Genomic DNA, 26218 nt, shown 5'->3' with positions numbered 1-26218 from the left:
TGCTGGTTCCCAGTGCTCATTACAGGCTACTCCTTGGAAATGGAGGAGTCTTTTCAGCATGACCACCACCTCAGGGAGGAAATCCCAGCGAGGTGAGGGGAAGGCTTCAGGTGAGAATCTTTGCCTTTATACTCATCAGTGCATTGAAGGGAAAGGGAAGAGGTTGAAGGTGTCCAAGATTCTTCACGTTAGAACTTCTTTACTGCAGTAAAAAAGGGCAACAAGAACCGGCTACACCAAGCTCTGCTGCAGTGCTGTGAGCTTTTATTTCACTGGACCAGCAGTTGTGGTTCTGCCTTTGTGGCTCACAGCAGTGGCAGAACTGAGCAATGCGCTGCACTATGGCTCAGCACCCTTTTCCTTGGGTTTTCCAAACCTAGCAGAATAGCAGGGTCTATTGACAAGCTTCGCTGTCAGCTTCCCAAAGGAAGCAGCACTGGGGGAATGGAGTTGGCTCTGCTCCAGCTATGAGAAAGCTGGAATTTGATGGGAGTGGAGAGTATTTCAATGCCCATGCATCTGGACCAAAGGCAGAAACCCTTTTCCATAGTAAAAACTACCTTCTCTAGCAGCCAGCTATACAAAGGGCATCCAGATTATAGGACGAATTGTGATGTGCCCCTCAGGTTTATGAACTCTCCTCCTCTACCTCTTTCAACCTTTCATTTCAAGGGCTGCCACTGGCTCCAGGCCCTGCATCCGGAGTGTGAACAGTTCCCTGTCGAGACCTGCTTTAATGCTACAACCCTGGCAGGGACAGAGCTGTTACCACACTGCATGGTGGAAGCCTTCGACTCTGAGCTTCAAACTTCAGATGACAATTCTTGAGCAACCAGGGCTGATCTCTGAACAACATCTGCCTCTCCAGTCAGAAGCAGCAGCAAAGTTAAACTCAGCCTTGCTCAAGGATAAAAGTAATAGTCTGGTGTTCCAAGAGATGCTCTCTTAGGTATTGTTCTAGAAAGAGCCATGTTTAAAATGACATTCATAAAACTCCTTTTTGAGGTTTGTTTTGCTTTTTAATGGCTAAAGGGACCTGCCTCCCTCCATACACACTGGGGGCAGCACATGAAAGGACAGCAACAAGCACTTTGGGAACGTGCAGGCCAGGAACAGTGTTTCCAAAACTAATAAGAGCTGAAAAACATGACATGAGACCCTGAGATGTAGATGAATATGGGAAAACCCCCACCCCAAATCCAGACCCCATCTGGAAGTGAAAGCTGAGGAATGGAAAGTGAAGGGATTACAGACCAGAGCTCAGCAGGAGCTGGGTTGCTCTTGTTATTAATACAACCAGTTCATTTAAATACATGGAACAGCACAGAACAGGGTCCTGCAGCAGCTGGACCTGTAGAACACCTCTTCAAAACCAAGTCAGAGGTTAGCACAGAGCGATGGCAGCCGTGAACTGCTCAAGGACCAGAGAAACCAAGGACCCAGCACAATGCATCTTCCACTGGAGACAGGAGGGAATCTGCCCTGACACAAACCCTACTGCAAGGAACCTCCTTGACCAATCTTGCCTCACCCTGCCAGTAACAGCGGAGATCAGTTCCAGTGCAGCTCCTTGAAGGCAGGGAGTTATTGCACAGTCTAATTGCTCAACACACCTTCCTAAAGCCAGGCCTGGAAGATAAGGAAGAGATACCATAAGAAACCATGCTAATAGTATTCTCTTTAATTTCATATGCACTTCTTTTTTTGGTTTAAAGAACTGCTCTGAGTCCTGTTTGCTGGGCAGAGGTTAAACATCAGTCTACTCTGTAGTTCCCAAGTATGACATGTGTGTCCACGAAGGTGCTGAACTCGCTTTTACACTCATAGAAGCTGCTCAGAACCAGCCAGTGTTGGATCAACCTGCAGAACTCCTGATGTCTCTGAGCCTCTCCCTTGCCAAAAGCAAAGGAAACCAGACATGGTACAAGGCAGGGGAAGAAGGTGAAGAAAAGCACTTCAGAGGTGCACAAGAGTTAAAATGTCATGTTCTTTCTGCCTTCCTCCCTGCTATAGAGAAGCAAAGAGGAGACAGAGGAAGAAAACCAGTAGGATTCAATGGAAGGCAGAAAAAGTTCCTGATGGGCTCACCGATGGCTCAGTGCTGCTGTTTGGGTGGTGACTCAGGGCTTCACTGCTGCCTGGTTTTAAGGGATAATCTGTGTATCATCCTGTAAAGGAGACCGAAGTGCTGGGAACAGAAGGAAAGGAAGTAACCATTAGTCCTTATCAATAGTCATAAAATGACTGTGTCCTACAGACAGGCAACAGGCACAAACTAAACCTGAGGAAGAACCTCTTTACAGTGAGGGGGACTGAGCACCAGAGTAGGGTGCCCAGAGAAGTTGTGGCATCTCCTTCCCTGGACATATTGAGGTGAGCAGGGAGATTGGACTGAATGACCCTCCCAACCTCAACCATGCTGTGCTGTGGAAGCTTACTAGAAGGCTTAACTCAATCCCACTGGGCAAATGCAACACCTTGTCCAGATCATATAGAGCACTTTCACCCTGAAAACAGGATGCATTTGGTGAAAGAGGAGGAGTTATTAAAATTTGGAGCTGTACAGAAGTGTTTGTGCCCATCTCACCCCCTGGAGATGATGCAAGCACTTGATAAAGTCTTTCCATCTTTTAGATGCAATTCTGTTCCTTGTGGAGGGGAACTAAAATGCCAAGAGATGGCCTTCAAGTACTCAAAACACATTCACATCAAAGAGCCATTCTGGACTACTGCTTTTAGAGTGGGGTGGCATTATTGTTCCAGCTGTGGTGCTGGGAGGCTGTGAGCACCAGTTGCTGCAGCTAATGTGACTTGTGAGGAAAATACTACACCCATTTCCTGCTTCTCCCCCCTTACCTGCACTGCCAGATAGGCAACACCGAGGTAGGCGGCAATACAGACAGCCAGGAGCAGGTCAAAGATTGCTGGCTTGACCCTGTGACAGAGAAAGAACACCTGAAATTGCTGCAGCTACAGAGGGAGGCAACAGCTCCCCATATCCAAGGGAGCTCCATACCTGTATGCATTCATCACCTGGTTCAGCTGGTCATAGAACACAAACTCAGGGTCCCTGTGAAGAGAAGAAACCCTTCAGGTTGTGCAATGCATCTCAACGCTGCAGCAAGGACAGCCCAAGCCCCTCATTCCCAAGGAGTTCATCCACCCAGAACCAGGGAAGCGTGACCACCTGCATTCCAGTTCTGAACTGGTTTTAGTTATGTCTTTCCTTTCCTACCATCAGAGGCCCGAGGGTACAATTCACAACATGCTATTCAGCTGTCTCAGAGCAGCCCATGGAAGATGCTTCACCATGGTCATTAAACTGCTTCAACCCCACCAGGGTTGCCTCCTTGCAATTAAAGTTTTCCAGGGCACCTGAGTCTTTCCCTGCATCCCAAGGAAAGCAGCACTCAGGAGTGGGAAGCATGGAACCAAAACAAGCTCTTCACACAGAGGGAGCTGCTCAGACTTGTTACTGTGGTGTGAGGATGAGTAAGAGCTTTCTTTGGGACAACAGAGAGCATGAACCAAAGCTGACAGGAGAGAAGGAAGGACCAATCACTTCCAGCTCCATGCCAAGAAGTTGGACACGAAAGCCTGGGAGGGGGAAACCGATGTGCATGCTTTCACTCCTTGTCTTACCTTTTGTCTGCCTTCACATGATGCTGTTTGACATCCTTCAGGTAGCGACCCATGTAATATTCTAAGGTGTTGAGGAAGGTGCAGTCTTTATCAATGAGCTGCGCAGCCCTGGGCTGACTGCTCAGCCAGTCCATCACTGATTCCAGCAGCTCCTGCTGGATCTGCTGCAGGAAAACACCACCAAAGCAAAAGGAGTCAAGCACCGAGCCCAGAGCCCCTGTCATAGATCCTTGATTCTTTCTTCCCACAAACAAACACTGTGCTCACCATCTGGTCTGTGAAGATCTGCAGATCTGCAGGAACACCCTGCAAGGGAAAAAAACCCTTGGTGCAGGGCACCTGCTTGGGCAGGGCAAATGTGGCCGACAGCCCAATGGGCAGCTCTTACCTTCTCTGTTAGGTTGTAGATGACCCTTGTCAAAGCCTCAGCGATGATCCTGGTATTCCTGGTTAGTGCCTTAATGTCTACTCGTGACCTACATCAGCAGAAGGGGATTATAGACTTGTTGACGGCTCTAGAACTCCTCTAGAATTCCTCTTTCCCACTGCAGCAATCCAGAGCCCACCTCCCAATGTTCTTTCACCCATCAGCCCAGCAGCAGCCATGCTGAGGTTGGATGTGAGGTGGTTTCTCACCTCCTGTCCATGATGCTGTTGCGCTGGCTGTCCCGGTGGCTCTCCAGGTGGGAGATGGTGAAGGCGGGCAAGCGGCGGATGGCAAAGCGCTCGTGCTCCCACGCCAGCATGTCCTCAGCCAGGTTTATCTTCTTGTGCACCATGGAGAACTTCACCTCTGGAAACTGGCTGGCAATAACCTGAGGCAAAGGACAAGCCATCCAGGGTGTCACTGCCCACTGCACAGTCCCACCTCACACTGCCCACACGTGGCTGTTTTGTGTTCCAGAAGGTGCAGTTACTGCCACTAAAAAGTTGGGTTAACATCAGAAAAGAAGTGGTGAATGCTCCATCCCCGGCAGTGTTCAAGGCCAGGTTGGACAGAACCTTGGGTGACATGGTCTAGTGTGAGGCATCCCTGCCCATGGTAGGGGGATTGGAACTGGATGATCTTAAGGTCCTTTCCAACCCAAACCAGGTTGTGGTTCTATGAAAAAGCTGGTTTAGTGTCACTACAGGTGAGCTTTTGCAAGCAGCAAGCCATAAGAAAGTGCAGTGGAAAATGCAGATCTAGTCTGCTTCAGTTGGGACTGTGGCATGAGGATTTGTCTGCACTTCAAACCAACACCACATGAAATCCCTCGATGGCACAACTCCTCCTTCACTCCTTCCTCTCTTGGAGAGCTGCAGCTCCCCATAGTAAGTCCCAAATTCCCCATCTACCTAAAATGTTTCTCATTACCATCTCCAACTCCCTCAGAAACGCATGCTGCAAAGTGCCCTCCTTGGGAGGCTTGGAGACATGGAGGTGGAGGCTGTTGCTTCGGCCCAGAGTATCCAGGCAGAGAACAAACGCAACGTTGTCCTGCAGCAGGCTGGAATCTGGAAGAGACAAATCCAAACCCTTACTGCTCTGCTTTGTGCTGGGATTTCCATCCCCAAAAAGCCAGGAGATGCCCCCAGGAGGGCTGATATTCCAGTTAACACCATCGTATTAAGAAGCCTTGCTAGAGAACACGCAACCTCTTCCTCACCAGTGTGATCCAAATTGTCTTCCAGCCACCGCTTGGTTCCTTGATAATTAAACTTCCCACCTCCAGATGCAAAGAACAACAAGTTGTACCTGCAGGTCAAAGAGGACAGCAGAGTGTTAGCACATCACAGTCCACACTACAGGACTCAGGCCGGGACCGTGAGGCAGGAAGAGGGCAGGTTCTCACCCCGCGTGTGTACGCCTGTAGGTGTAGAGCCGGGAGAAGAGCCGGGCGAGTTCCAGCAGCACCGAGATCCCGCTGCCATTGGAGTCAGCCCCATGTGACAGCCACTGCAGGACAAAAGGAGACCAGGTGACAACCCTACACTGACCCTTGTAGCACAACAGCCTTTCGGGATAGCCCACCCCATCTAAGGCCAAGAAAACCCACAGGGGCAGAGGCCATATGGGAGCTGCAGGAAGGAAAGATACTCACTGGAGCCACTCCGAAAGAATCATAGTGGGCAACTATCACAACAGTGGGCAGGTCTTCTCCACCCAGCCCCGTCAGCCTTCCCTGCAGAGGAGAGAGGTCAGTGTCACCCAGCATCACCTCCTGTCCCCTGTACAAAGACTTCTACACTCACACTGAGCCTGAAGCAGCCTCTGTTCCGAGGACTTCAGATACTTCTCTGGCTGAGAACCCCCCTCACTTCCCCTGTCAGTCCAAATGAAGCCCTATCATAAGGTGGTATCCCACCAGTTCTGCAATTTGAACCCATCCACAACTCACCTCCACACTGGGGATGAGAAAGTCATTGATGGCTTTGCTCTGAGCCCCGCTGGTCACCATCTGGAAGCCATTGGCAGTTGCTGTGTGCAGCAGGACTAGAACAAACCAGACAGAAATGTGCCCCTGGGGAAGCTTCATCCCCTATTTCCATCGTTTTGAGCTTTGGAGAGGCCAGCTTCAAATCATCTAAGCCCTCTCACTTGTTGCTTGTGCACCGACATGGAAACCTGGTGACCAAGCACTTCAATTCTGTCCTCACATCCCAGCATTTTCAGCTGGCTAAACCAAACCCCTTTGTCCAGCAATCCTGAAGTTCATCACAAGCAGCAGGTCACCAAGATAGATCAGTTCTTTACAAAGAAATACATGGATGCACTGAACTGACCTGTGGGCAGACAAAAAGCTGCCCAAACCCCACCACACTGTAATCATTTAACATCTCCAGTGCTGGTTTTAACCTGAGTTTTGCTTTCTCTCTCACTTGCAAGAGTGTGAAGCTGAGAACCCAGCTCCACGCAGCTGTATTCCTAAACACAGCCAGGTAATACTCTAATACTCTCTTATACTGTGTTTTAATTCCATTAAACCTCAAAGCGCTAAGGCCAGTCCTTCCTCTAAACCTTTCCCACTTGTCAGAACTCACCTTCTGCAGCCGAGGCAGAGCCCTGCGAGGCAGAAGCAGCCCGGGTTTGCTCATAGATAGACAGCAGCTCTTCATCTTCCACTGCAAAATAGACTGGCACGATGGTTTCCATCGCGAGCATCTCCGGCTCAATCTCCATGAATTGCTGAGGGTTGAAAGGAGAGAGAGACTCAGCAGCTGCTAAAGGTGCAGGAGGGCAAAGCAAAATGAACCTCCAAAGCAGAGAAAGCCAAGCTTGAAATAAGAGCACATGCACCAAACCAGGAGCTTTCAGTCCTGCAGCAACCCCCTCGTCCATCCCACCCCCCCCATAGGAAGAGAAAGGGAACCTGGTGGTTTTTACCCTGACGACATCCTGTGGGACAGAGGAGATGGCTCGAGGCAGGATGATGACCACAGCACCCGCGGACTGGCGCAGAGCTTTCTGGTACTGCTCGTAGGAGAAGTCCAGCAGGCGCATGATGACGCAGCGGCGGCTCAGCACGTCTGCCTCCACCGTGCGCGCCTCCGCGTTGAGCACCGCGCTCCTGGTGCCTGCAGGACAGCAGCAAGAGCCTTGCTAAGAGATTCCAGCCCAGGCCCTTCTCATAACACCCTCAGGGAAAGTGGGATGAGCTTCTGAGCAGCCAGGACCTGCAGAGAGCCAAGCGGGTCCCTTCCCCTTCATCCAAGAAGGGACAGAGATCTGGCGGGTTGCCTTGCATCTACCTGTGCTACCACATCCTGACGGGCTCGCCCTCCTGCAGCACTACACAGCCTTCCCCAAGGTTCCTCTCCACCACAACCACACAGGCAGTCCTGGCTCAGGCACTGGGATGCTTCTGTGCAGCCTGCTTTAAACTGCTCCCTCTCTCCTGCTCTCAGGCCCAGCATATCAAATCCCCCACATGAAAATGCAATCCTCTGGGAGAGCAGCAGCCTGGAGGCTTTCCAGCAGCTCCAGCACTCTCCAAGAGCAGACCACAAGGACATCTTGTATAAATAGAACCAGAGAATGGGTTAGAAGGGTCCTTAAAGCTCCAACCCCTGCCACGGGCAGGGACCCTTCCACTGGAGCAGCTGCTCCAAGCCCCTGTGTCCAACCTGGCCTTGAGCACTGCCAGGGATGGGGCAGCCACAGCTTCTCTGGGCACCCTGTGCCAGCGCCTCAGCACCCTCACAGGGAACAGCTTCTGCCTAAGAGCTCAGCTCAGTCTCCCCTCTCTTGGGCAGGTTCAAGCCATTCCCCTTGGCCTGTCCCTACAGGCCCTTGTCCCAAGCCCCTCTCCAGGTTTCCTGCAGCCCCTTCAGGCACTGGAGCTGCTCTCAGGTCTCCCTTCAGGAGCCTTCTCTTGTCCAGGCTGCCCCAGCCCAGCTCTCTCAACCACAGTTTACCACCACACAAGGAGATGGCAGGACACCCATGAGCGCACCTGCCTGGGACCCAGCGAGACTCTCAACAACGTGGAGGTACCTCCAGGAGAGTCAGGAGCCCTGCTTGGCTCTGGGTTAGCAAGTGCAGGAGGAGGAGGCTGAGAGCTCCAACACTTCAATGATTCACAGAACAGGTTTGACTGTAAGGAAGGTGTTGCACAACCTGCACTAGAACCGAGGAACTGAAGGTCACCGGTAGCATAAAGGAGGAACTGTAGAAGGACAGACTCCCAACTGGAGATGCTGCTAGAGCCTGAAGAGCCAAGAGCCACTGAGGGCTCAACACCAGAACAGAAACGAGCTCAGCCCCGAGCTCCCCAACGTGCCACAGAGCTGCGGAGTGAACCCCTCCCGCAGGAGGCTCCAGGGCACAGCGGGGCCCGGCCACCCCCGGCTCACCCTGGGGGCCCCTTCTGCTCCCGCTGAGCTTGGGCTCTGCCCGACGGGGCCCGGCTGCGGCTTCCCCGCGGCCTGGGCTCGGCCGCCCGCGGCTTCGCGGCCTGCGCCGGGCCCGTCCCCATGCCCGGGGCTCTCCGCGGGTCCCCACCGCCGCTGAAGGGGAAGGAGGGAGGGGGGGGCTCGCCCTGCCGGGGGCCCGAGCCCCGTGTCTCACCGTAGGCCTGCCCGCCCAGCTCGTACTGCTGCATGCGGTACACGGTGAACTCGTGCGCGGCCTCGGCGGCGGGCGGCGGGCCCAGCAGCAGCAGCAGCACTGCGGGCACGAAGAGCAGGAAGCTCAGCGGCAGGCACGAGGCCTTCAGCACCGACTCCAGCACCTCACCCGCCTCCTCCAGCATCGCCGCGGCCCCGGCCCCGGCCCCGCCGCTGCGGCCCCGCTTCACCGGTCACGCACGGCACGCACGGCTCCCGAGGGCTGCTGGGAGCTGTAGTTCGCTGCTGCGCCGCAAGGGACGCTGGGAGTTGTAGGCGCCGCCGTTCGTGCTCCCGTCGGGGCTGCAGGGGGCGCAGCACCGGCCCCCCCCCCCCCCCCTACCGGTCACGGCCCCGGTGCTTCCCCCCCCTCAGCGGCTGCTGCCGGTGCCGGTCCCCGGTGGGCCCCGCGGGCCATGGATGAGCGCTCGTCCTGGCTGGTCCAGCAGCTCCGTTTATTGGGGGAACCGGGAGCTGCCAGTGCCGGTGCGGGAATGGGGAAGGGGAGAGCGGGGATGCGAGGCACCCTCCGGGCTCCGCCGGGCCTGGCGCTGGTTTGGAGCCTCCCACGGGCTCCTCGGGAGATGCTCAGCCCCGGCCCCAAAGTGAAGGGCTCCAAGCGGGGGCAAAGCCACCTCGGAGCAGGTCCCCGGCTGCCGTGGCCATGGACCCATGGAGCTGCAGGAGCTCGGGATCTCCCGTGCTACACGGAAGGGGCAGACGCATCAGCGGGGCAGGGGAGGGGGGGATCTGTGTGACTGCTGTGAACTGCGGCTCCTGAGCTACCTCCTCTGCTTCTTGCAGCCCATCGGGAGGTGGAGACCCTCAGAACATCACCTGTGCCCCCCCCCACCTCCGAATGTGCCAGGATCAGACCCTTCCATCCCTTGGAGGAGCCTGCGGCTGCTCCACCCCACTGCGGTCCCCGGGTCATGATGTCTCTTGCAGAGATTGCTGCAAACACCGCGTGGGGAAAGGGATCATCCCCAGAACAGGGCTCACTTCCAACCCAGCAGAGAGACGTGCCCCACGTCCTTCACTTCCACCCCCCTGCAGCCATATCCCAGGCTGAAGTGACTGGAACGCCAACACCCAGGATGGAGCCACGCTCGGTCAACCCGAACCGCCCGTGTTGGCCTCATTGGGCCAGGCCCAGCAGCGGGAGGTCCTTGGTGGGCTGTGGGGCTCCTGGTGCTGGCCCTCAGAGGCTGGGCAGGTTGCTCATCATGCTGGAGTTGCTGGAGAGCGGAGCCCGGGGCCGGGCACTGGCGGCGCTGCGGAAGCTCTCCCGGTACCGCAGGGAGCTCTCGGTGGATGAGCCCGAGTTGATGTCTGTGACCACCAAGCAGCTCTCGGGCTCACAAAGGCCAATGCGGACACAGCAGCAGCACAGGAGGCTCCCCACGGCGCGGCGAACCTCCACGCTGCGCAGGGAGTAAATGATGGGGTTCACCCCCGAGTTCAGCATGGCCAGAGCCAAGGTCCAGTCCAGGCTGTGGAGGTGGGAGCAGCTCCGGGGCTCGCAGAAGACATCCAAGAGCAGCAGGACAAAGAGGGGGCTCCAGCAGATGATGAAGGCCCCCAGGATCATCAGCACGGTCTTGAGCAAGCGCAGGGACCGCTTGCGGCCGTGCCGCGAGCTGGTTTGCCTCGAGCTGGCCTGGACCAACTGGAAGATGGAGATGTAGAGGCCGAGGATCCCCAGGAGGATGATGCTGAACATGACCACGGAGAAGAGGACATAGTTCTTGGAGTAGAGAGGCAGGAGGACGGAGCAGGTACTCAAGTGGCACAGGCAGTTCCAGCCCAGCAGCGGGAGCAGCCCGATGATGAAGGCCAAGAGCCAGCAGCACACAATGAGACCACGTAAGCGCAGGGTCTTGCTGGCTTCGTTCTCAGCAATGGGCCTCACCATGGCACTGTAGCGCTCGATGGCTGTCACCAGCAAGCTGAAGGTGGAGGCTGCCAGCGCCATGAAGAGGGTTCCTTCCCGCAGGAACCAGAGCTGCGGGGACAGCTGGAAGGTTTTCCTGCCCGAGAGGCAGAGGTTGCACAGATAGGCAGCCCCGGCCAGCAGGTCGCTCAGTGTGATGCTGGCGATGCAGGAGTAGACCCAGCGACGCGCTCGCAGGCACCGCAGGATGGCCAAGAGCACCAGCAGGTTCTCCAGGATGATGAGGCAGCTGATGATGGCGAACGCTGTGCGGATGAGCCCCATGCCCTCGTCCCCGGCCTGCCTGTTGCTCAGCTTGCCCGTGAAGTTGTAGTGCTGCAGGATGATGTTCACGTTCCTCATGGCAGCCAGCTCCAGGCAGGAGCTTTTCCTGTCGAGCAGCTCAAGTCTGAGCTCAGGATACGGAGCAGAGCCAAGGGGAAGGGAGCGATTCACCAGCCAGCTCCGCTCCGGACCATCCATCATCTGAGCCTTGGGATGCAGGATGGAGCAAAGCTTAGGAGCGGAGCAGAGGCACCAGGGGCTGTGGCTGGAGCAGGCTGATCCCAGCAGCTCTGTACAGTGTGGAGATGTGAGCCAGAGCCGCAGCACTGGAAGGGAAGGGGAGAGGAGGGTGAGGTGTTTTGTAAGTCCAAGCATGAGCTTGGGCTTCCTGTTGTTTAATGCAGTTTCCTGATGCGAGGCACAGGACTGACATCGTCTCTAACATCATCGTTCGTGGCTGTTCTCAGCTTTGCTGTGCTTGGGAAGGTGGGACAGGAGTGAAATGATGTGTCAGGAACCGCTTTGAGTCAGGGCACGCTGGGTTGATGGGGTAACACCTGCATGGGGTTGGGCTGCTCAACAAAGCCACTAGGAGCACCCAGAGACACCAAGAGCTCTGCCTTTGGTGCCATTCAAGTCACCCCTGAGCCTGGCAGGGAGCAACTGCCCCTTCACCACCCATGGGATGTACCCAAGGCACATCCTTGTCCAGGCTCCCCATGGGCTCAGCTCCTCCCACATGACACATCCATCCACATCCTGCCCTGTCCAAGCAGTGAGTCCAGGCAGCCCAGGGCCATAGGAACCAGCGCTCAGAGCCCTGGAGCCTCCACCAGCACCTCTCCAAGCACCCACCAGTGATGGGTCAGGAGCTTCCCAGCACCCAGGACAGGGAAGCACCAAACTGCTGCCCCTTGCTGCGCTGGAGCCTGATGTGATTGATCCAGCATTGACCCTGTGCCTACAGAAGCCAACCTGAGAGGAAGCCCTGCCAGATGCTGCTCCCAGCACAGCACTTCCATCCTCCTGATGCACTCACCAGTGGTGCCCAGCCGAGGCTCCCGCTGCCCAGTGAGGTCCAGCAGCTCTCCAGATGCGTGTCTATGGCCCGGCAGGGAGGAGGCTCCTTGTGCAAAACAAGAGAGGGTTCTACCTACCCCAGTGGGAAAGGGGAAGTTACAACATCAGCATCAACCACATCCCTGTGCAGGGGGACCCCACCCAGGGCAACTGCACAGAGAAAACACACCCCGAGCACCTTGAGCTCAGGTTAAAACTGTGGCTGCTCCCTGCTCTCACCCCCTCACAAAGCCATGGAGAGGTCCCCAAGTGGAGAGCAAAGAGAATCATGGAATGGGTTGGGGTGAAGGGACTTCAAAGCTCCTCCAGCTCCAATGGCAGGGACACCTTCCACTGGAGCAGCTGCTCCAAGCCCCTGTGTCCAACCTGGCCTTGAGCACTGCCAGGGATGGGGCAGCCACAGCTGCTCTGGGCATCCTGCACAGTGCTGGGGGCAGAAGGGTCAATGTGACCCTCACACCCCAGCCCTGCTCCAGGCTGAGCCGATGGGGATGCTCAGCACAGCCCAAAGGATGCAGGGATGGAGCCACTCACCCTGCCAGGGCCCAAGGAGCTGCTCAAGCTGTTGGCAGCGCGTGAGCAGCTCAGGAAGGAGAGATCAGACAAGACCCAGCTCCTTGTCAGGGACATCAGTGGGGCGCTGGTGGGGGCAAACCAGAGAACCCCGGCCTGGGTTGGGTTGGAAGGGACCTCAAAGCTCCTCCAGCTCCAACCCCTGCCACTGGAGCAGGATGCTCCAAGCCCCTGTGTCCAACCTGGCCTTGGCCACCACTGCTCCCAGCAAAACCCAGGTGCCCTCAGGCACATGAGAGGGGTTCCTGTTGTCAAGCAGCAGCTCCCTCCACATCTCTATCTGCACAGACACAGATCTTGGTGCTTCTCCTCTGCTGCTCTTTCAGTTGAGATGTTCTTCCTGTGAGATGCAGGGGCAGGGGAAGGACACCCCCTCCTGCAGCGCTTCACAGCGTTCTCCTTCAGATCAGGACTGTGATCTGCTTCAGACCGCATGATAGTGCTGAGTGCTGGGCCTGGGGGGGCACAGGAGGCAGAGGGGGGAGCCTGGGTGCTGAGACAGGGGCTGTAACAACACAAAGCTGGAACCCTCCAATGCAGGATCCTGCCCACGGGAACAGAAAAGCACCTTGTGTCCATAGGGAAGTGTTGAGCTGCAGGCCAGGACAGCCTGAGAAGAACCTGGAGCCTCCCATCACCCCCATCCAGCTCTGGACCGTGGGGACCATGAGCAGATGTGGAGGGCAAAAGCAGCAGCCACCAAGAGGAGATAACAACACATTGATGCCTTGCTTGAGGTTTTCCTGCTGTGCTGCTGCTCGGGCCTGATTAGAGCTTGTCTGTTCATTCTGGTTAAACAGAGCTCCGAGCTGAACCCCCCTGCCTGGCTCTGCATGGGGGCTCATGGACCAGGGCAGCCCCATCCCTGCCCCCAGGGCTCCCACCCCATCCTGGCCTCACTGTGCAGCCCCAACCTCAGCTGCAGCATCCCCGCACCTATGGTGGATGTTGTTGTGCCCCAGGAAGGGTGGAGTTGGGCTGGTTTGAAACCCATCCTGGCACTTGGTTGGTTTCATGTCATAGATCACAGACCCCCAGCCTGGGTTGGGTTGGAAGGGACATTAAAGCTCCTCCAGCTCCAACCCCTTCCACTGGAGCAGCTGCTCCAAGCCCCTGTGTCCAACCTGGCCTTGAGCACTGCCAGGGATGGGGCAGCCACAGCTTCTCTGGGCACCCTGTGCCAGCGCCTCAGCACCCTCACAGGGAACAGCTTCTGCCTAAGAGCTCAGCTCAGTCTCCCCTCTCTTGGGCAGGTTCAAGCCATTCCCCTTGGCCTGTCCCTACATCCCTTGTCCCAAGCCCCTCTCCAGGTTTCCTGCAGCCCCTTTAGGCACTGGAGCTGCTCTCAGGTCTCCCCTTCTCTTGTCCAGGCTGCCCCAGCCCAGCTCTCTCAGCCTGGCTCCAGAGCAGAGCTGCTCCAGCCCTCGCAGCAGCTCCATGGCCTCCTCTGGCCTCGCTCCAGCAGCTCCAGGTCCCTCTGTGCTGTTACCCCAGCACTGGACGAGTTCATGCAGGGATGCGAGGGAGGAACCAGCCCTCACCCAGGAAATGGGCTCTGGGTAAAGAGGGGGGGGCTGTGGTTGGGACCCCGGGTGTGGTGCCAGAGGAAACCAACCTGAGCCCAGCACCTCCCTGTGCTTGGTGCTGGCAGGGGCAGGGGCACCGCGCGGAGAGCATCCCTGCGTGTCTCGTGCACCACTTCCTCCACCTCCTGCTTCTCCTCCCTCTCTGTTGTACATAACAATACCAGGTGGTTTGGGGCACAGAACCACTGTCTGGTTCCTGTTGTCTGCTGCAGAACCTGGCCCCGAAGCCAGACCCTGCACCCAGCACAGGAGCATCGCGAGGGAGCCCAAAGAGCAGCCACCAGCCAAGGCTGGGGACAGCCAGGCCTCGAAGGAACGTGGATGTCCTGAGGACCAGGTCCATGACACAAGGATATGGTCACTGCTATAGAACAGGGGCAGCCCAATGGTGGCTTTGCTCAGGAGCACCAGGAGGGACAAGTGCAGCAGGATTGGTGCTCAGCAGAGCATTTAAATACATCCCACATTGCCTGGGGCGAGGGGAAGTGGCAATGGCAGCAGTGCTGGGGCAGAGCATCCAGACTGGGGCAGGCAAAGGCTCCCAAAGGATTCAGTTGAGGATGGCCCCAGTAGCATGAAGAGGCCTGAAGGTTTCCCCTTTCTCCCCTCTGCTGCCATGGGCAGGGATGGCAGAGTCATCCTGGGGGCTCACAGCATCCCCAAACCAGGAATGCTGTGAGCTCCCAAAGGCACAGCAGAAGCCAGGCTGGTGGCCAGAGCTTGAGGACCCCATTGGAACCTGGGGGATGTGATCTGTCTGCAAAGAAGAAATCCCAGAGCCGAGCAGCATCCCTGAGCCTTCAGGATACCCCTGGTCCTTGTGTGCTGCTCTATCACTGCCAGGGGCTCCCAGGGCTGCTGCTCTGTGATTAGCACTATCAGCCCATCGCACGTGGCTTCCTGGCTGCCGGCTCCGGCTGCTCCCAGGGTATAAAACCAGCTCGTGTGCACTGGGATGCTCCAACTCCCACCCGCCTGGCAAGGAGCATCCATGCGGCTGCAGGACGGGATGTGCCGGCCCTGGGTGCTGCTGCTGCTGCTGCTGCTCTCAGGGGCTGATGCCAGTAAGAGGGGAGCTGGGAGGTGCTGGTGTGGGTCTGCCCCACGGCACAGGCTCAGCCGGCAGCGCGGGTGTCTTGCAGGTCACATCGTGGGGGGCCACGAGGCTCGGCCCCACTCCCACCCCTACATGGCATTCCTGAAGGTAGGAAAACGGGCCTGCGGAGGCTTCCTGGTGGCGCCAGACTGGGTGATGACAGCAGCACACTGCATGGGGTGAGTACCCCATAGAGCCCTGCATCCCCTTGGAGCAGGTTCCTCTTCCTCCTGCATGGAGCAGCTCTCGCAGGAGGGGAGGGCGATGAGGATGAGCCCCAACCGGGGTTCTCCCCCTGCTCCATGGGCAGGAACATCACAGTGATCCTGGGGGCTCACAACATCCACAAGCCAGAACGGAGCCAGCAGGTCCGGGGGGTCGACAGGTACCACCAGCACCCCGGCTACGACCCCAGCACCTACTTCGATGACATCATGCTGCTCAAGGCAAGGCCATAGCCCAGGCTCTTGGTGCCAGCCACCAGCTGGAGGCAGGGATGGGAGGGAACCACGGGCTTGGAAGCGCATTCCCTCCTCATCGGAGCATCCCTACCTGCTGCGTGCGCTCCCAACCTTCCCCACACCCCTTCCTTCCCCAGCTGACAGCAAAGGCCACTCTCAATGACTACGTCAAGACCATCCCCTTGCCCAGAGGCCGCAGTGACCTCCCGACGGGCACCAAGTGCGGTGTGGCCGGATGGGGCCTCATTGATGAGGAACATGCCACCAACAGGCTCTTTGAAACCAGCGTCTCCATCTACAGCCGCAGGAGCTGCGTCCGCTTCTACCCACACCTCGACACCGGCATGGTCTGTGCCGGCAGCTTCCATGAGCTCCGGGATTCCAGCCAGGTATGGGAATGGGGCAGGAGGGAGCTGTTGAAGCAGGGGAGATGCTGGCGCCCAATAGAGGTGATTGGATGCGGAGATCCCATGTGGATCCCATGTGGATGCTCAGACACAGCAGACAGTGTGGGTAGAGCCACACGGCTCTTTTCTTTCTTTCTTTCTTTCTTCTCTTTCTTCTCTTTCTCCTGCTCCAGAGCCACAACCCCCCTGGTATTCCCCAAGGGAGGGATCAAGGGGAAGCCCATTCCCGCAGGGAAGAGCCCTCTCAAGCCTGTTTCTCCTCTGTTCCCAGGGAGATTCCGGTGGGCCGCTGGTGTGCAATGGGGTGGCACAAGGCATCGTGTCCTTCGGGTACGATGCTCCCCCCGGGGTCTACACCCGCATCTCCAACTACTTGCCCTGGATCAGGAAAACCATGAAGTAGCCGCAGCTCCAGAGGCTGCTCCGGTTCACTCCTGCCCCTGCTCAAGGCTTGAGCCCCTCCTCAGTGCACACCAGGATCCCTCCCTCCATCCCAAGGCTGCTGCTTGTCCCATTCCCTGCCCATCCCGGCAGAACCAGCATCATCCCGGATGGCACCTGGAAGAGGCTGGGCTACAACAGAGCCTGTTTCCATCACAGATCACCCTGTCCCTGCTTGAGCCTCACTGCACTTACCCCCAGTAAAGGCAGAGCTGCATCTCCCACCGTGTCCCTTCTGTCTCTGCCTTGCCCTCGGGAGCAGGGAGGGTTGGGGATGGTGAGCATGGGACAGAGCTCTCTGCACCTCCATCACTGCAATGGGATGCTTGGGCCAGGTTGGACACAGGGGCTCTAGGGGAAAGAGTCTCTGCCCATGGCAGGGGTTGGAGCTGGATGAGTTTAAGGCCCCTTCAACCCAAGCCAGGCTGGGATTCCATGATGTCCTGGGCAGAGGCCCAGATACCGTCTCTGAAAGGGCTGATAACAGAGCTGGGTTCACAAAAGTCCCTGTCCCGATGCCACTTCCTCCTTGCCTCCCATGACAACAGTGGGAAAACCCAACTCCTTCCATCAGGAGACAAAGACGGCTCCGAGCCTGCTCCGAGCTTCTTCCTGCCCCTCTCAGCAAGGGAAGCTCAGCCCCAGCAGGGCTGACAACAGCCCCATCCCACAAAGGATGCTCCACATCATCCTCAGGCAGGCCCTGCACTGAGGAACCTGCACCAGCCTCTCCTTCCATGGCCTAAACCCCAAATCCTGCTCTCGCTGTTCCAACCACCTCCTGCTGGCATCTCTCCTATAGGAGCAGGACAGGATGAGGGGCAGAGGCTGTGGGGTGATGGGTCCAGGTCCTGCTTTGTGCTGGGGAAACCCAATGGGGGATTTACAGTGCCCAGGAGCTCAGGCAAGGGGATGCTCAGCCTCTTCCCAGCTGCATCCGGATGCATCCCTGCTGGGCCTGGGATGAAGGCAGCTCCATGAGCAGCCTGGGAAGAGTCCAGGCTCTTGGGCTGGTGGCTGCTATCAGTGAGATCTGTGAGCACAGAGCCTTTATCTGCGCTCTCACGTCAGGGTTTTCCTCGAAGCTGGGGCTGGTGCAGCCTTCGCACGAGAACAGCTCAAGCTGGGGCTTGCCTGGGCGGGGGCAGAGGGGGAAAGGAGTTTACTGGCACCAGCAGCCCCAATTCCCCATCCGGATCCGTCCCCTTGCGTCAGAGCCCAAGGCAGGAACTGCTGCGGATGTGCCCAGCGTCCACCTTCCACTGGTGCCAATGGGGAGGCAATGGGATGCTTGGGGCTGAGGGAGGGAGAGCAGGGATCCACCACACAGAGGGACACAACCGGCTCTAGGGAAAGGGGAGGTCTCCATCAGTGGGAGCCCTGGGATCAGGGATGTGGTCCCCCCATCTCCCACAGTGGTTCCAAGAGGCAGTGGTTAATGGTGAACGATGGCATCAGGGAAGGAGCCCTTGGAATGGGGTTTTGCTGCACAAAGCAGAGCCCAGAGCTGGGGCCTCATGGTGGAGCAGCCCTCATGGGGCTGCCAGAACCCATCATTGTGGCCCCCACCTGCAGCTCCATCTCCATCTGCCCTCACGTAGCTATGGCCAGTGTGGCCTTAGAGATGCCCTCACCCCAGCTCAGCTCCATGGGGCAGGACCTCAGGCAGTGAGGAGGAGCAGGAGGGTCCCTCCCTGCCCCTGCAGCATCTCTGGGGCTGGTTCATCAAGTGACAGATCTTGTTCTTGCAGAGCTCCTGATAACATCAACTGCTTGCAGGAGCACAACAACCACTGCCATGGGCTGGAGGGGAGGAGGAGGTGAAGCAACGGGGGCTTGGGTACGGTCCCCCCAGCTCCCAGCTCAAAGGCAAGGGGTTAAAACTGGCCTTCGAAGGGCATGGGGCAGGCCCAGGGTGGAGCTGGGCTGATGCCCACGGGTGAATTCCCCTCTGGGATGCCTGAGACGTGCACTTTGCAGCAGCGTGAATCAGATCCGTCGGATTCTGTGGTTTCCTGGAGGCCCAGCTCGGGCTATAAAAGCCCCAGTGGGTGCCGAGGGGACCCCGGCAGCACCTCCAGCTCCACGGCACCCACCACCATGAAGGTCCTGCAGCACCTCCTGCTCCCCATCCTGCTGCTGATGAGCCCAGCGCCCAGAGCCAGTGAGTCCAGGGCTGGGAAGGAGGAGTCCCAGGAGCGCATCCTGCATCCTCCGTCTCAGCCTCGGCTCCATCCATTGCAGGTTCTGCCTGGAACTGGAATGACAGAGGCCACACGCCCAGGAGCCAGCCCGTGCCCTACATGGCCTATGTGCAAGGAAGGAACCAGCAGTCCTGTGGGGGCTTCCTGGTGGCCCCAAGCTGGGTGATGACAGCGGCTCAGTGCTTGGAGTAAGTTGTGCCTGGGGTGGTACCTCCATGATGGGGGGGGGGGGAACACAACACTTGGGGTGACTTCAAGGCTGTGGCTGAGCTCTTCCCATCCCTGTGGCTGCTCAAGGGCCAGGGCAAGGCCATGTCCTGCGCTCCCATCATTCCTTAAAGCAGTGCCCAAGGCCAGGTTGGACACAGGGGCTTGGAGCAGCTGCTCCAGTGGAAGGGGTTGGAGCTGGAGGAGCTTTAAGGCCCCTTCTAATCCAACCCAACCCATTCCATGATTCCATGACACACCTTGTGCCTGGTTCTCCGCAGCTACAAGCCTCTGACTGTCATCCTGGGAGCCCACACAGTGCAGACCAGATGGGGAAGCCAGCAGAGGTTCGAGGTGCAGCAGTACCATCGCCACCCAGACTTCACCAACCGCAGGAGGGGAAACGACATCCTCTTGCTGAAGGTAATGATGGGCTGGAGCTCCCATCTGCCACACTGTGGAGCCTCATCCCTTCCGGCCCAAGCTCTTAACTTCTGCCTTCTCCCCCTTGTCGCAGCTGAAGGGCAATGCCACCATCAACCAGCACGTCAGGACCATCTCCTTCAACGTTGACCAGGTGCCCCCGGGCACCACGTGCATTGTCAAGGGCTGGAGCCACACCAGCCCCAGGGCCACCCTGTGCGAAGTCTGGGTCACCATCCTCAAGCCAAGGCAATGCTTGAACTGGAACCCTTGGCTGGCCCAGAACCTCATCTGTGCCCGCAATGAATCCTTCACCTGGCCCAAGGAGGTCAGTCCTTGGGCTAAAGCACTTTGGGTACCACCTGCATGCGCTGCTTCTTGTCCCGTTCCTTCATCCCCATCCGTGCTCCCTCTCCAGCATCCCGTTCCTTCATCCCCATCCGTGCTCCCTCTCCAGCATCCCTTTCCCGCTGTCCTGGCACAAGGGTCTGGCTCTCCGAGGCTCAGCCCCTCGTGGTCCTGCTGACCGCAGGCATCCATTGAGCTCTGCCTGTGGCGAAGCAGAAGGGCCAAAGGGGATCCTGGTTTTCCCAGAGCAAAAAGGGGTTTGTTCTAAATGGCCTCATTGATCTGAGAGCATCTGAGCAGAGAATCCACCCAGTGGGAAAAGACCTTTCCCATCATCAAGTCCCAACCATCCTGTGGTGCTCTGCAGGGGCAGAAGGGGACAAGTGATGCTTTAACTGGTCCCTTCTGGCAGGGTCCAAGCTGCTCCTGGGGGAGCTCTGCAGCCTCCCTGTTTGCAGATGCAAATGCCCCATTTCCTAAGGGCAATCCCATCTAAAGCAGTGATTTCCCCTCCTCCTCTTCCCAGGGTGATGCTGGGGACCCGTTGGTCTGCAACAACAAAGCCTACGGCATCTTCTCCTACCGGCACAAAAACTGGCCTGGGTTCTACACACACATTGCTCCTTTCCTGACCTGGATCAACAGCGTCATGAAGTCAGCCTGACCCTGCTCCTGCTCCTGCTTCCCTCCTCCCTTCCACTGTTCCTTATGGACAGGGCCAGGATTCCTCCCTGGCACTGCATCCTGCTCCCATTTCCCCTTCTTCAAGCTCTGGGTGAGGTGAAGCAGCACCGGGGGGGGGGGGGATCCAAAGTGCAGCCTCCTCCCTGCCCATTGCCTTTAGGACATCATTGCCTGGGGCTGCTTTGCCCAAGCCCTGGCTCCAATCTCGGCTCCTGCTTCACTTCCACAGCTCCCGGATCCAACCTCTGCCTCCTTCCTCCCCTCCCATTGTAGCTGCAGTGGGTGAACCACTGCCTTCCATGAACCAATAAATGGTGTCTGCCTTGGAGAGCATCTCTCCTGCTGTGGTTTGGAATTCTCTTGGATGCTTCCTGCTCCCAGAATAGGGGTAAAACCTGGAAAGCCTCATGGCCTCTCCCTCAGGCTCCCACCGTTCCTTAAAGCAGTGTCCAGGTTGGACACAGGGGCTTGGAGCAGCTGCTCCAGTGGAAGGGGTTGGAGCTGGAGGAGCTTTAAGGTCCCTTCCACCCCAACCCAGGCTGGGATCCAGTGGCAGCAGCTCAGGCCAGAATCACCCCAAAGCTTCTAGGGATTGTTGGGTACTGGAGCATCAGAGAGAGGGAGGGATGAGCTCATTGGGGCTCCAGAAAGTGGGAGCAGGACCATGAAGCTGATCCAAGGCCTGGAAAGCCAAGAGGAAAGGCTGAGAGAGCTGAGGGCTCAGGGGAGGCCTTGGCACTGGGTTCTGGTATCCCAATGGACACAAGGAGGAGGGAAGATTCTCAGTGGACCCAAGAGGAACACGGTTCTCTATGGGAACAGCAGCACCAGAATCATCTCCCCAGGGAAGTGGTGCATTCCCCAGTGCTGGCCATTGACCCGGTGCTGGGACAGGCAGTGTAGGTCATGCTGAGCCTGGAAAGGTTGGACCGGATGATCCTTGAGGTCCTTTCCATCCATGTCCCATGATTCTGGATGCAAAACCCCCGACCAAGGAGTTTAAGAGAGCAGGTACTTACCAATCCCAGTCATTCCAAATGACTTCAAGCCCCCTCCAGTCATTCCCATGGGTAGGAAAAGCTGTGAGCAAAGCTGCTGGGGACCTGCTGGGGATGCTCAGGTTGGTGCTGTGGGTTTCCATGCCCACAATGCCCTCTATGGGTTACCAACAGGACGTGTTCTTCAAGGCCCTGCTAAGGAACTGTTGAAACCATCCAAATAAAGCCCTTTAGGAGCAAAGCCCCATCTGCAGGTTGGGGAGCTAAGCTGGGAATCCCATTCCCCAAGGCTCTTCCCACCATTCAGGCTGCTCTGAAGCAGAAGCTGGGAAGCTGATGTCGAGCTTCCCAAGGATGCTCCCATCTGACACTCCCTCTGCTTCACCAAGAGCCTCACTGAAGGTCTCCATGAACCAGCAGAGCAGGAGGGACCTGCTTGTTGGATGCTTCCTACCAACACCCTTTATTTCCATGGCCAGGAGCTATAGATCCAGAGCCCAGATGAAGGGAGCAGCAGTGGTGGCTGGGAGCAGTGAATGGCATCCATTGGGATGGTGCAAAACAGCCACCAGCCACATCCTCACCCACCTTGGGCTTATCCAGCTGCTTTCCCAGCCCCAAATCCCAGCCTGCTTTGTATTGGGAAGGACCTTAGAGCTCCTCCAATTCCAAGCCCCTGCCATGGACAGGGCCACCTTCCACTAGAGCAGCTTGCTCCAACCTGGAGCCCACAGGGGCTGCTGTAGGTGAGTGCAATGCAGGATGATCCAAAGCTCCAGTTCCTGCTTTTCCCAGGGATAAAGCATTCCCAGCAGGACACTGAGCTCCCAGCACCTGTGCAAGGAAAAGGCTTGGAGCAAGGAGACAGGTACCTGCCAGGGGAAGTGCTGGAAGGGTCTTCATGGCTGGAGATGAAGCTCAGGGTTCCTCTGACTGCAGCTTCCTGCAGGCACAAGGACATTGAGGCATCTCCACTCTCCCAAGGGATTTCAGCTGGAATTCCTGGGGAACAATCCTAGGGAAGGAAAACTCCGGGAACTGCATCCCAGGAAGTCCTGTTGTCAAAACCCCACCGCATCCATCGCAACCCTGCATCCCTCGGGCTCCTGAAGGGATGCATTGAGCGGTCCATGCTTCAGGCTGTGTCACCAACAGGCAAGGCTGGAAGCAGGGCTGCTTCCCCCATTCCTCATACTGGCAATGGATACCCTGGGACAACCCCACTGAGCTATTCTGCTCCCAAAGCCTGGAAAACTAAGTCCCTACAGCTTCAAATCCAAGTCGGCCCCTGCTCATACATCAGTGTTGCAGGGAGTTACTGCATATGTTACCTTCTAGTGACCAAACCACTTCGGTTTATGCCTGAATCCTGGTTTTCCAAGCAGGGCCAATGTGGGTTTTTCAGCCTCAATGGCCTGCAGGTCCCACAGGGTCCTGGAGGAGCCAAGCAGAAGAGAACAAAGAAAACACATCCAGGAGCACCAGGGCTTTTAGGAACAAAATTTATTCCAATTTCAAACAGAGAATTTTATTTCAGGAGATATGAAAATCCATGTTTTTTGTTTGTTTTCCATCCGAGATTTCTGTCCTAAAGGGGGTTGCAGTCAGAATTGGGATCATTGCAAGAAACAAACCCACTCCTGGACTGGAATGAGACACTTTGGAGCCTGAACAGATCCGGACAGTGGGTATCTTATTCAGCAACTCCTTTCCCCTCCCCTCTGCCCTCCCTCCCACCCCAACACGCACAACAATACATGCACTGCAAAGGACAAGGTTTAAAAACAGCGTTGGAGAGAGGCTCCTTTTCAAGAGGCTAATGGTGAAATGGTCTGCAATGAGAAGGTACAAGTCTAACCAAAGGAGTTCCACCACATTGGCACTTGGCAAGAGTCTCTGGCACTACTAAAGAAGGGGCATTGGCACGAACCATACTCTTCAATAACTGGGTGCTGCAGAACACACTGGATCTCGGCTGGACTCTCACGACCTGGGCTCTGTACAGAACGACACAATGGGCAGCACACTCGGCAAGTACTCTAGATATATTTTATATATATATATATATATAGAAGTGGGTTTTTAACCTTTTTTTTTACCTTTTTCCTTTTTTTAATTTTTTTACTTTTTTTTTTCCTTTTTTTGTTGTTGTTGTTTTGAAAAACCAAGAAAACACATGAAGAAAACCCAGAGTGGAAGGGCAAGGCCAACACTGCGAGGAAGCAACAACAAGAAACCAAGGAATCCACCTCTGGGAGAGGGGAGAGGGGCAGGAGCTATGTGACACGCTGAAGCGGGAAGGGGCTGTTGCTCCAATCCATCTGGAATGGCAGAAGGGAAGCGGGATGCTCCTCGCCTCAAGTTTCAATCTGGTTCAAGGCGGTTTCTTCAGCAGAGCAAAGAGCAGGGGTTGGCCCAGGGACCGCATCCGCGCGCTCAAGGTCCGAGGTTTATCCCCATCCCAAGAACCCAATTCCACCTCTTTCCTGCAGGTCTCAACCTGCAGAACATTCCAACTGGCCTCACTTATGGAAAAAGGGGAGAAGAGGCAAATTTGGTTTCGGGTTTGGCACTTTTGCTGGGGCAGGTCTATGGCAAAGGACCAGCCAAGAGAGATGCGAACCAGCGCTGCAGCAACGCGGTGCTGGCCAAGCCGGAGGCACACGAGCTCCCTCGTGCTCATCACGTGCCAAAACTGGGATGTTCTCACCTGGAACACAGCCCATGGACAACTCTGGATCACAAACACGCGTGCGACCCATTCCCTGCCTCATTCCAAAGGAGGGCTCACAATTCCTAAGAGCCATTGCGGAACGTTCTCCCCTTCCCTCTGCAGTAACCACCACGCCAAGTCAGTCACCAGGCCAACAGCTACACCAAGGAGTTACTCAGCAAGGTACTCACCCCCCTAACTCCTTGTGCCCACAGCCTCAACAGCTCCCATACAACAGAGCAGCCCCTCTGCAAGAGCCAGAAGTCAAACTCCCTCCTCCTGTGCCAGGGCAGCAGCACTTCAAGAAGGGGAGGACACAAACCCAAGGAGTTTCTGATTCAAGTGGAAGGAACCACCATCATTCACCTCGGAAAACAACTTCTGGGAAGTCATTCCCAAGAGCCTGTGTCTCTCAGTGCCAGCTCTGGGCTGGCAATAGTTGTAGTGTGAACCATTCCCAAGAGGATCACAGAAGAGGCTGCTGCTGCCATCTGCTTGGGCTGAGCAGCACTTCCAATACACCCGGATGATTATAAATTCCTCTTTATAGGACAGTTTCTACAAAATGGATCATTTTGGCATAAAGACAAAAAGAAAACCAAGCAGTAAAATTGATGCAAAGCTGTCTGACACATGGGAATCCCTCTCCTTCCTCCCAAGTGTTCCATGCAGGCCAGAGCTCAGCCACACTGGCTCTTCAACTGTTGGTCCCATGGCTACTGCTCCACCTCGAGCTCTCTCATGGCTCTGAGCAGAGCTTCCTTTCTCCTGTAGTGCTCTGAGACATCAGAGGCTTCCCCTCACAAGAGGGACCTAGAAACAACAATGCTGTCCCTCCCTACTGTAGTGTTCTAGATCGAAGCGTCTCAGACAGTTAAGATTGACTCTTACATGTTGTGCAAAACACTGATGTAGTGCTCTGTCTACAAAAGAGACAAAATATCAACAGCCCCCTTCAACAGTGCAGCTCCTGTCTCCACCTTCAGGCCTTCACAGGGGGCAACCTGCTTGAGCCAGGCAATTTGGACCCGATGCTACTGGTTGGAATTGAAAGAGAAGCATTAATGATGCTAAACAACACACAGGCAGCGGTGGGTCAGGTTGCCCTGCTTCCTATCCCTGCTCCTTGCCTCAGCAGTTACTTTCCAGGCTGGCAGCAGCTCTGCAGCACGTCTGTTCACTCGCCTCAGCTCGCCAATGTGCAAAGGCTTCACATCCTTCCGCTTAGTGGAGTTCCATTTGGCATCTAGAATCCACAACTGCTGCTGCTCTACCTTCCACCTGCACCAGCAAAGCCTCTGCTCTCCTGCTACCAGCACAGCAGAGCTCCCTGCTCCCACCGCACCGCTGCTCCAGCCACGACACAGCACACATCCCCTGGAGCAAGGTTGTGTGCAAGTCTTCCCAACGAGGATCCCTACGCCTCTCAGGAGAAACCCAGCAGCATGTGCCTATGGGGAATGCATAAACAGGAGAGGGAGGACTGCTCCTCCCTCCATCCTCAAGCTTTTCAAGTAAGAATCCTCCCTCCATCCCAAAGTTGGTCACGAACCAACTCCGGTCCTTCCTACGCACCTGCGAGCTGGACAGGACCAAGGAATTCTTACACAGTCAATTGACCACGCTGGCACAGAACAATAAATCAAGGCTTGGTTGCTACTAGCAGCAAGAAAAGATCTCACGGGTGGCACGAGACTAAGAGGAATTTCCCATGCAGCCCAAGCGCGATGCTGAAAGGCCCCAGCTCCTCAGCGCGCTTTGGGGATGCCGCTCCATGTCACACAGTGCTCTCTACTCAACAAGACCTCAGTTTGCTCTCTGCAGATGGAGCCCTGTGGGGGGTGGGGAAGGGGAGGACGTGGGGACGTGTGTGAGAAACCAAAAGAAAAGCAAACCTCAAAATTCAAACCAAAAAAAACCAACGAAAACCAAGAAGAGAAAACGAAAAGAACAGTTACAGTCAGGCACTTCCCCAGGCTCAGCAGCTATTGCTCCAAGAGCTTCCATCATTTGTAGTCCATGAACAAAATACAGCAACACGTAGCAAAC

The 26218-nt window shown here is 56.4% G+C and overlaps 4 protein-coding genes across 7 annotated transcripts; 2 read left to right on the top strand and 2 right to left on the bottom strand.

The window, feature by feature from the left end:
- Nucleotides 1-997: 997 nt before the first annotated feature.
- Nucleotides 998-8944, bottom strand: NCLN (nicalin). Of its 4 annotated transcripts, none has more exons than XM_034070731.1 (16): nt 8693-8944; nt 7010-7200; nt 6667-6811; nt 6024-6118; nt 5727-5807; nt 5478-5581; nt 5292-5380; nt 5000-5139; nt 4279-4457; nt 4031-4118; nt 3910-3948; nt 3643-3806; nt 3017-3070; nt 2857-2935; nt 2089-2188; nt 998-1629 (listed from the first exon to the last, which is right to left on the bottom strand). In XM_034070731.1, exons 1-15 carry the CDS (start codon nt 8874-8876, stop codon nt 2129-2131), a joined length of 1692 nt encoding a protein of 563 aa, XP_033926622.1. In that variant the 5' UTR covers nt 8877-8944; the 3' UTR covers nt 998-1629; nt 2089-2128. The 4 variants fall into 4 exon arrangements, with proteins under 4 accessions (XP_033926622.1, XP_033926623.1, XP_033926621.1 ...); XM_034070732.1 differs by lacking the exon at nt 998-1629 and adding an exon at nt 1667-1892; XM_034070730.1 differs by lacking the exon at nt 998-1629 and having other exon boundaries at nt 1667-2188.
- Nucleotides 8945-9931: 987 nt separating this feature from the next.
- On the bottom strand, nt 9932-11146 carry S1PR4 (sphingosine-1-phosphate receptor 4). Its single transcript, XM_005142032.2, has one exon. The coding sequence runs from the start codon at nt 11144-11146 to the stop codon at nt 9932-9934; it is 1215 nt and encodes a 404-aa protein (XP_005142089.2).
- A 4019-nt stretch (nt 11147-15165) lies between these two features.
- LOC101867616 (mast cell protease 1A-like) lies at nt 15166-16799 on the top strand. The gene is made up of 5 exons (XM_031042781.2): nt 15166-15251; nt 15330-15462; nt 15594-15729; nt 15882-16133; nt 16423-16799. Exons 1-5 carry the CDS (start codon nt 15179-15181, stop codon nt 16552-16554), a joined length of 726 nt encoding a protein of 241 aa, XP_030898641.2. The 5' UTR covers nt 15166-15178; the 3' UTR covers nt 16555-16799.
- A 1890-nt stretch (nt 16800-18689) lies between these two features.
- Nucleotides 18690-20438, top strand: LOC101870365 (granzyme-like protein 1). Its single transcript, XM_013130945.2, has 5 exons — nt 18690-18756; nt 18837-18984; nt 19285-19426; nt 19521-19754; nt 20301-20438. The coding sequence occupies exons 1-5, from the start codon at nt 18693-18695 to the stop codon at nt 20436-20438; spliced, it is 726 nt and encodes a 241-aa protein (XP_012986399.2). The 5' UTR covers nt 18690-18692.
- The last annotated feature ends 5780 nt before the right edge of the window (nt 20439-26218 follow it).

This window comes from Melopsittacus undulatus, chromosome 19 (genome assembly GCF_012275295.1).
Source record: "Melopsittacus undulatus isolate bMelUnd1 chromosome 19, bMelUnd1.mat.Z, whole genome shotgun sequence".
Lineage (NCBI taxonomy): Eukaryota > Metazoa > Chordata > Aves > Psittaciformes > Psittaculidae > Melopsittacus > Melopsittacus undulatus.
The sequence above is the reverse complement of the archived record's forward strand: the minus strand, read 5'-3'. Positions and strand labels throughout refer to the sequence as shown.

Coding starts and splice junctions, on each gene's coding strand:
- NCLN (XM_034070731.1), bottom strand. CDS start 8,876: ATGCTGGAGGAGGCGGGTGAGGTGCTGGAGTCGGTGCTGAAGGCCTCG. Junction 5,381..5,477: donor TACAGGCGTACACACGCGGG/GTGAGAACCTGC, acceptor TTTGACCTGCAG/GTACAACTTGTTGTTCTTTG. Junction 3,807..3,909: donor AGATCTTCACAGACCAGATG/GTGAGCACAGTG, acceptor GTTTTCCTGCAG/CAGATCCAGCAGGAGCTGCT.
- S1PR4 (XM_005142032.2), bottom strand. CDS start 11,146: ATGGATGGTCCGGAGCGGAGCTGGCTGGTGAATCGCTCCCTTCCCCTT.
- LOC101867616 (XM_031042781.2), top strand. CDS start 15,179: ATGCGGCTGCAGGACGGGATGTGCCGGCCCTGGGTGCTGCTGCTGCTG. Junction 15,252..15,329: donor GCTCTCAGGGGCTGATGCCA/GTAAGAGGGGAG, acceptor GGTGTCTTGCAG/GTCACATCGTGGGGGGCCAC. Junction 16,134..16,422: donor AGCTCCGGGATTCCAGCCAG/GTATGGGAATGG, acceptor CTCTGTTCCCAG/GGAGATTCCGGTGGGCCGCT.
- LOC101870365 (XM_013130945.2), top strand. CDS start 18,693: ATGAAGGTCCTGCAGCACCTCCTGCTCCCCATCCTGCTGCTGATGAGC. Junction 18,757..18,836: donor GAGCCCAGCGCCCAGAGCCA/GTGAGTCCAGGG, acceptor CATCCATTGCAG/GTTCTGCCTGGAACTGGAAT. Junction 18,985..19,284: donor ACAGCGGCTCAGTGCTTGGA/GTAAGTTGTGCC, acceptor GGTTCTCCGCAG/CTACAAGCCTCTGACTGTCA.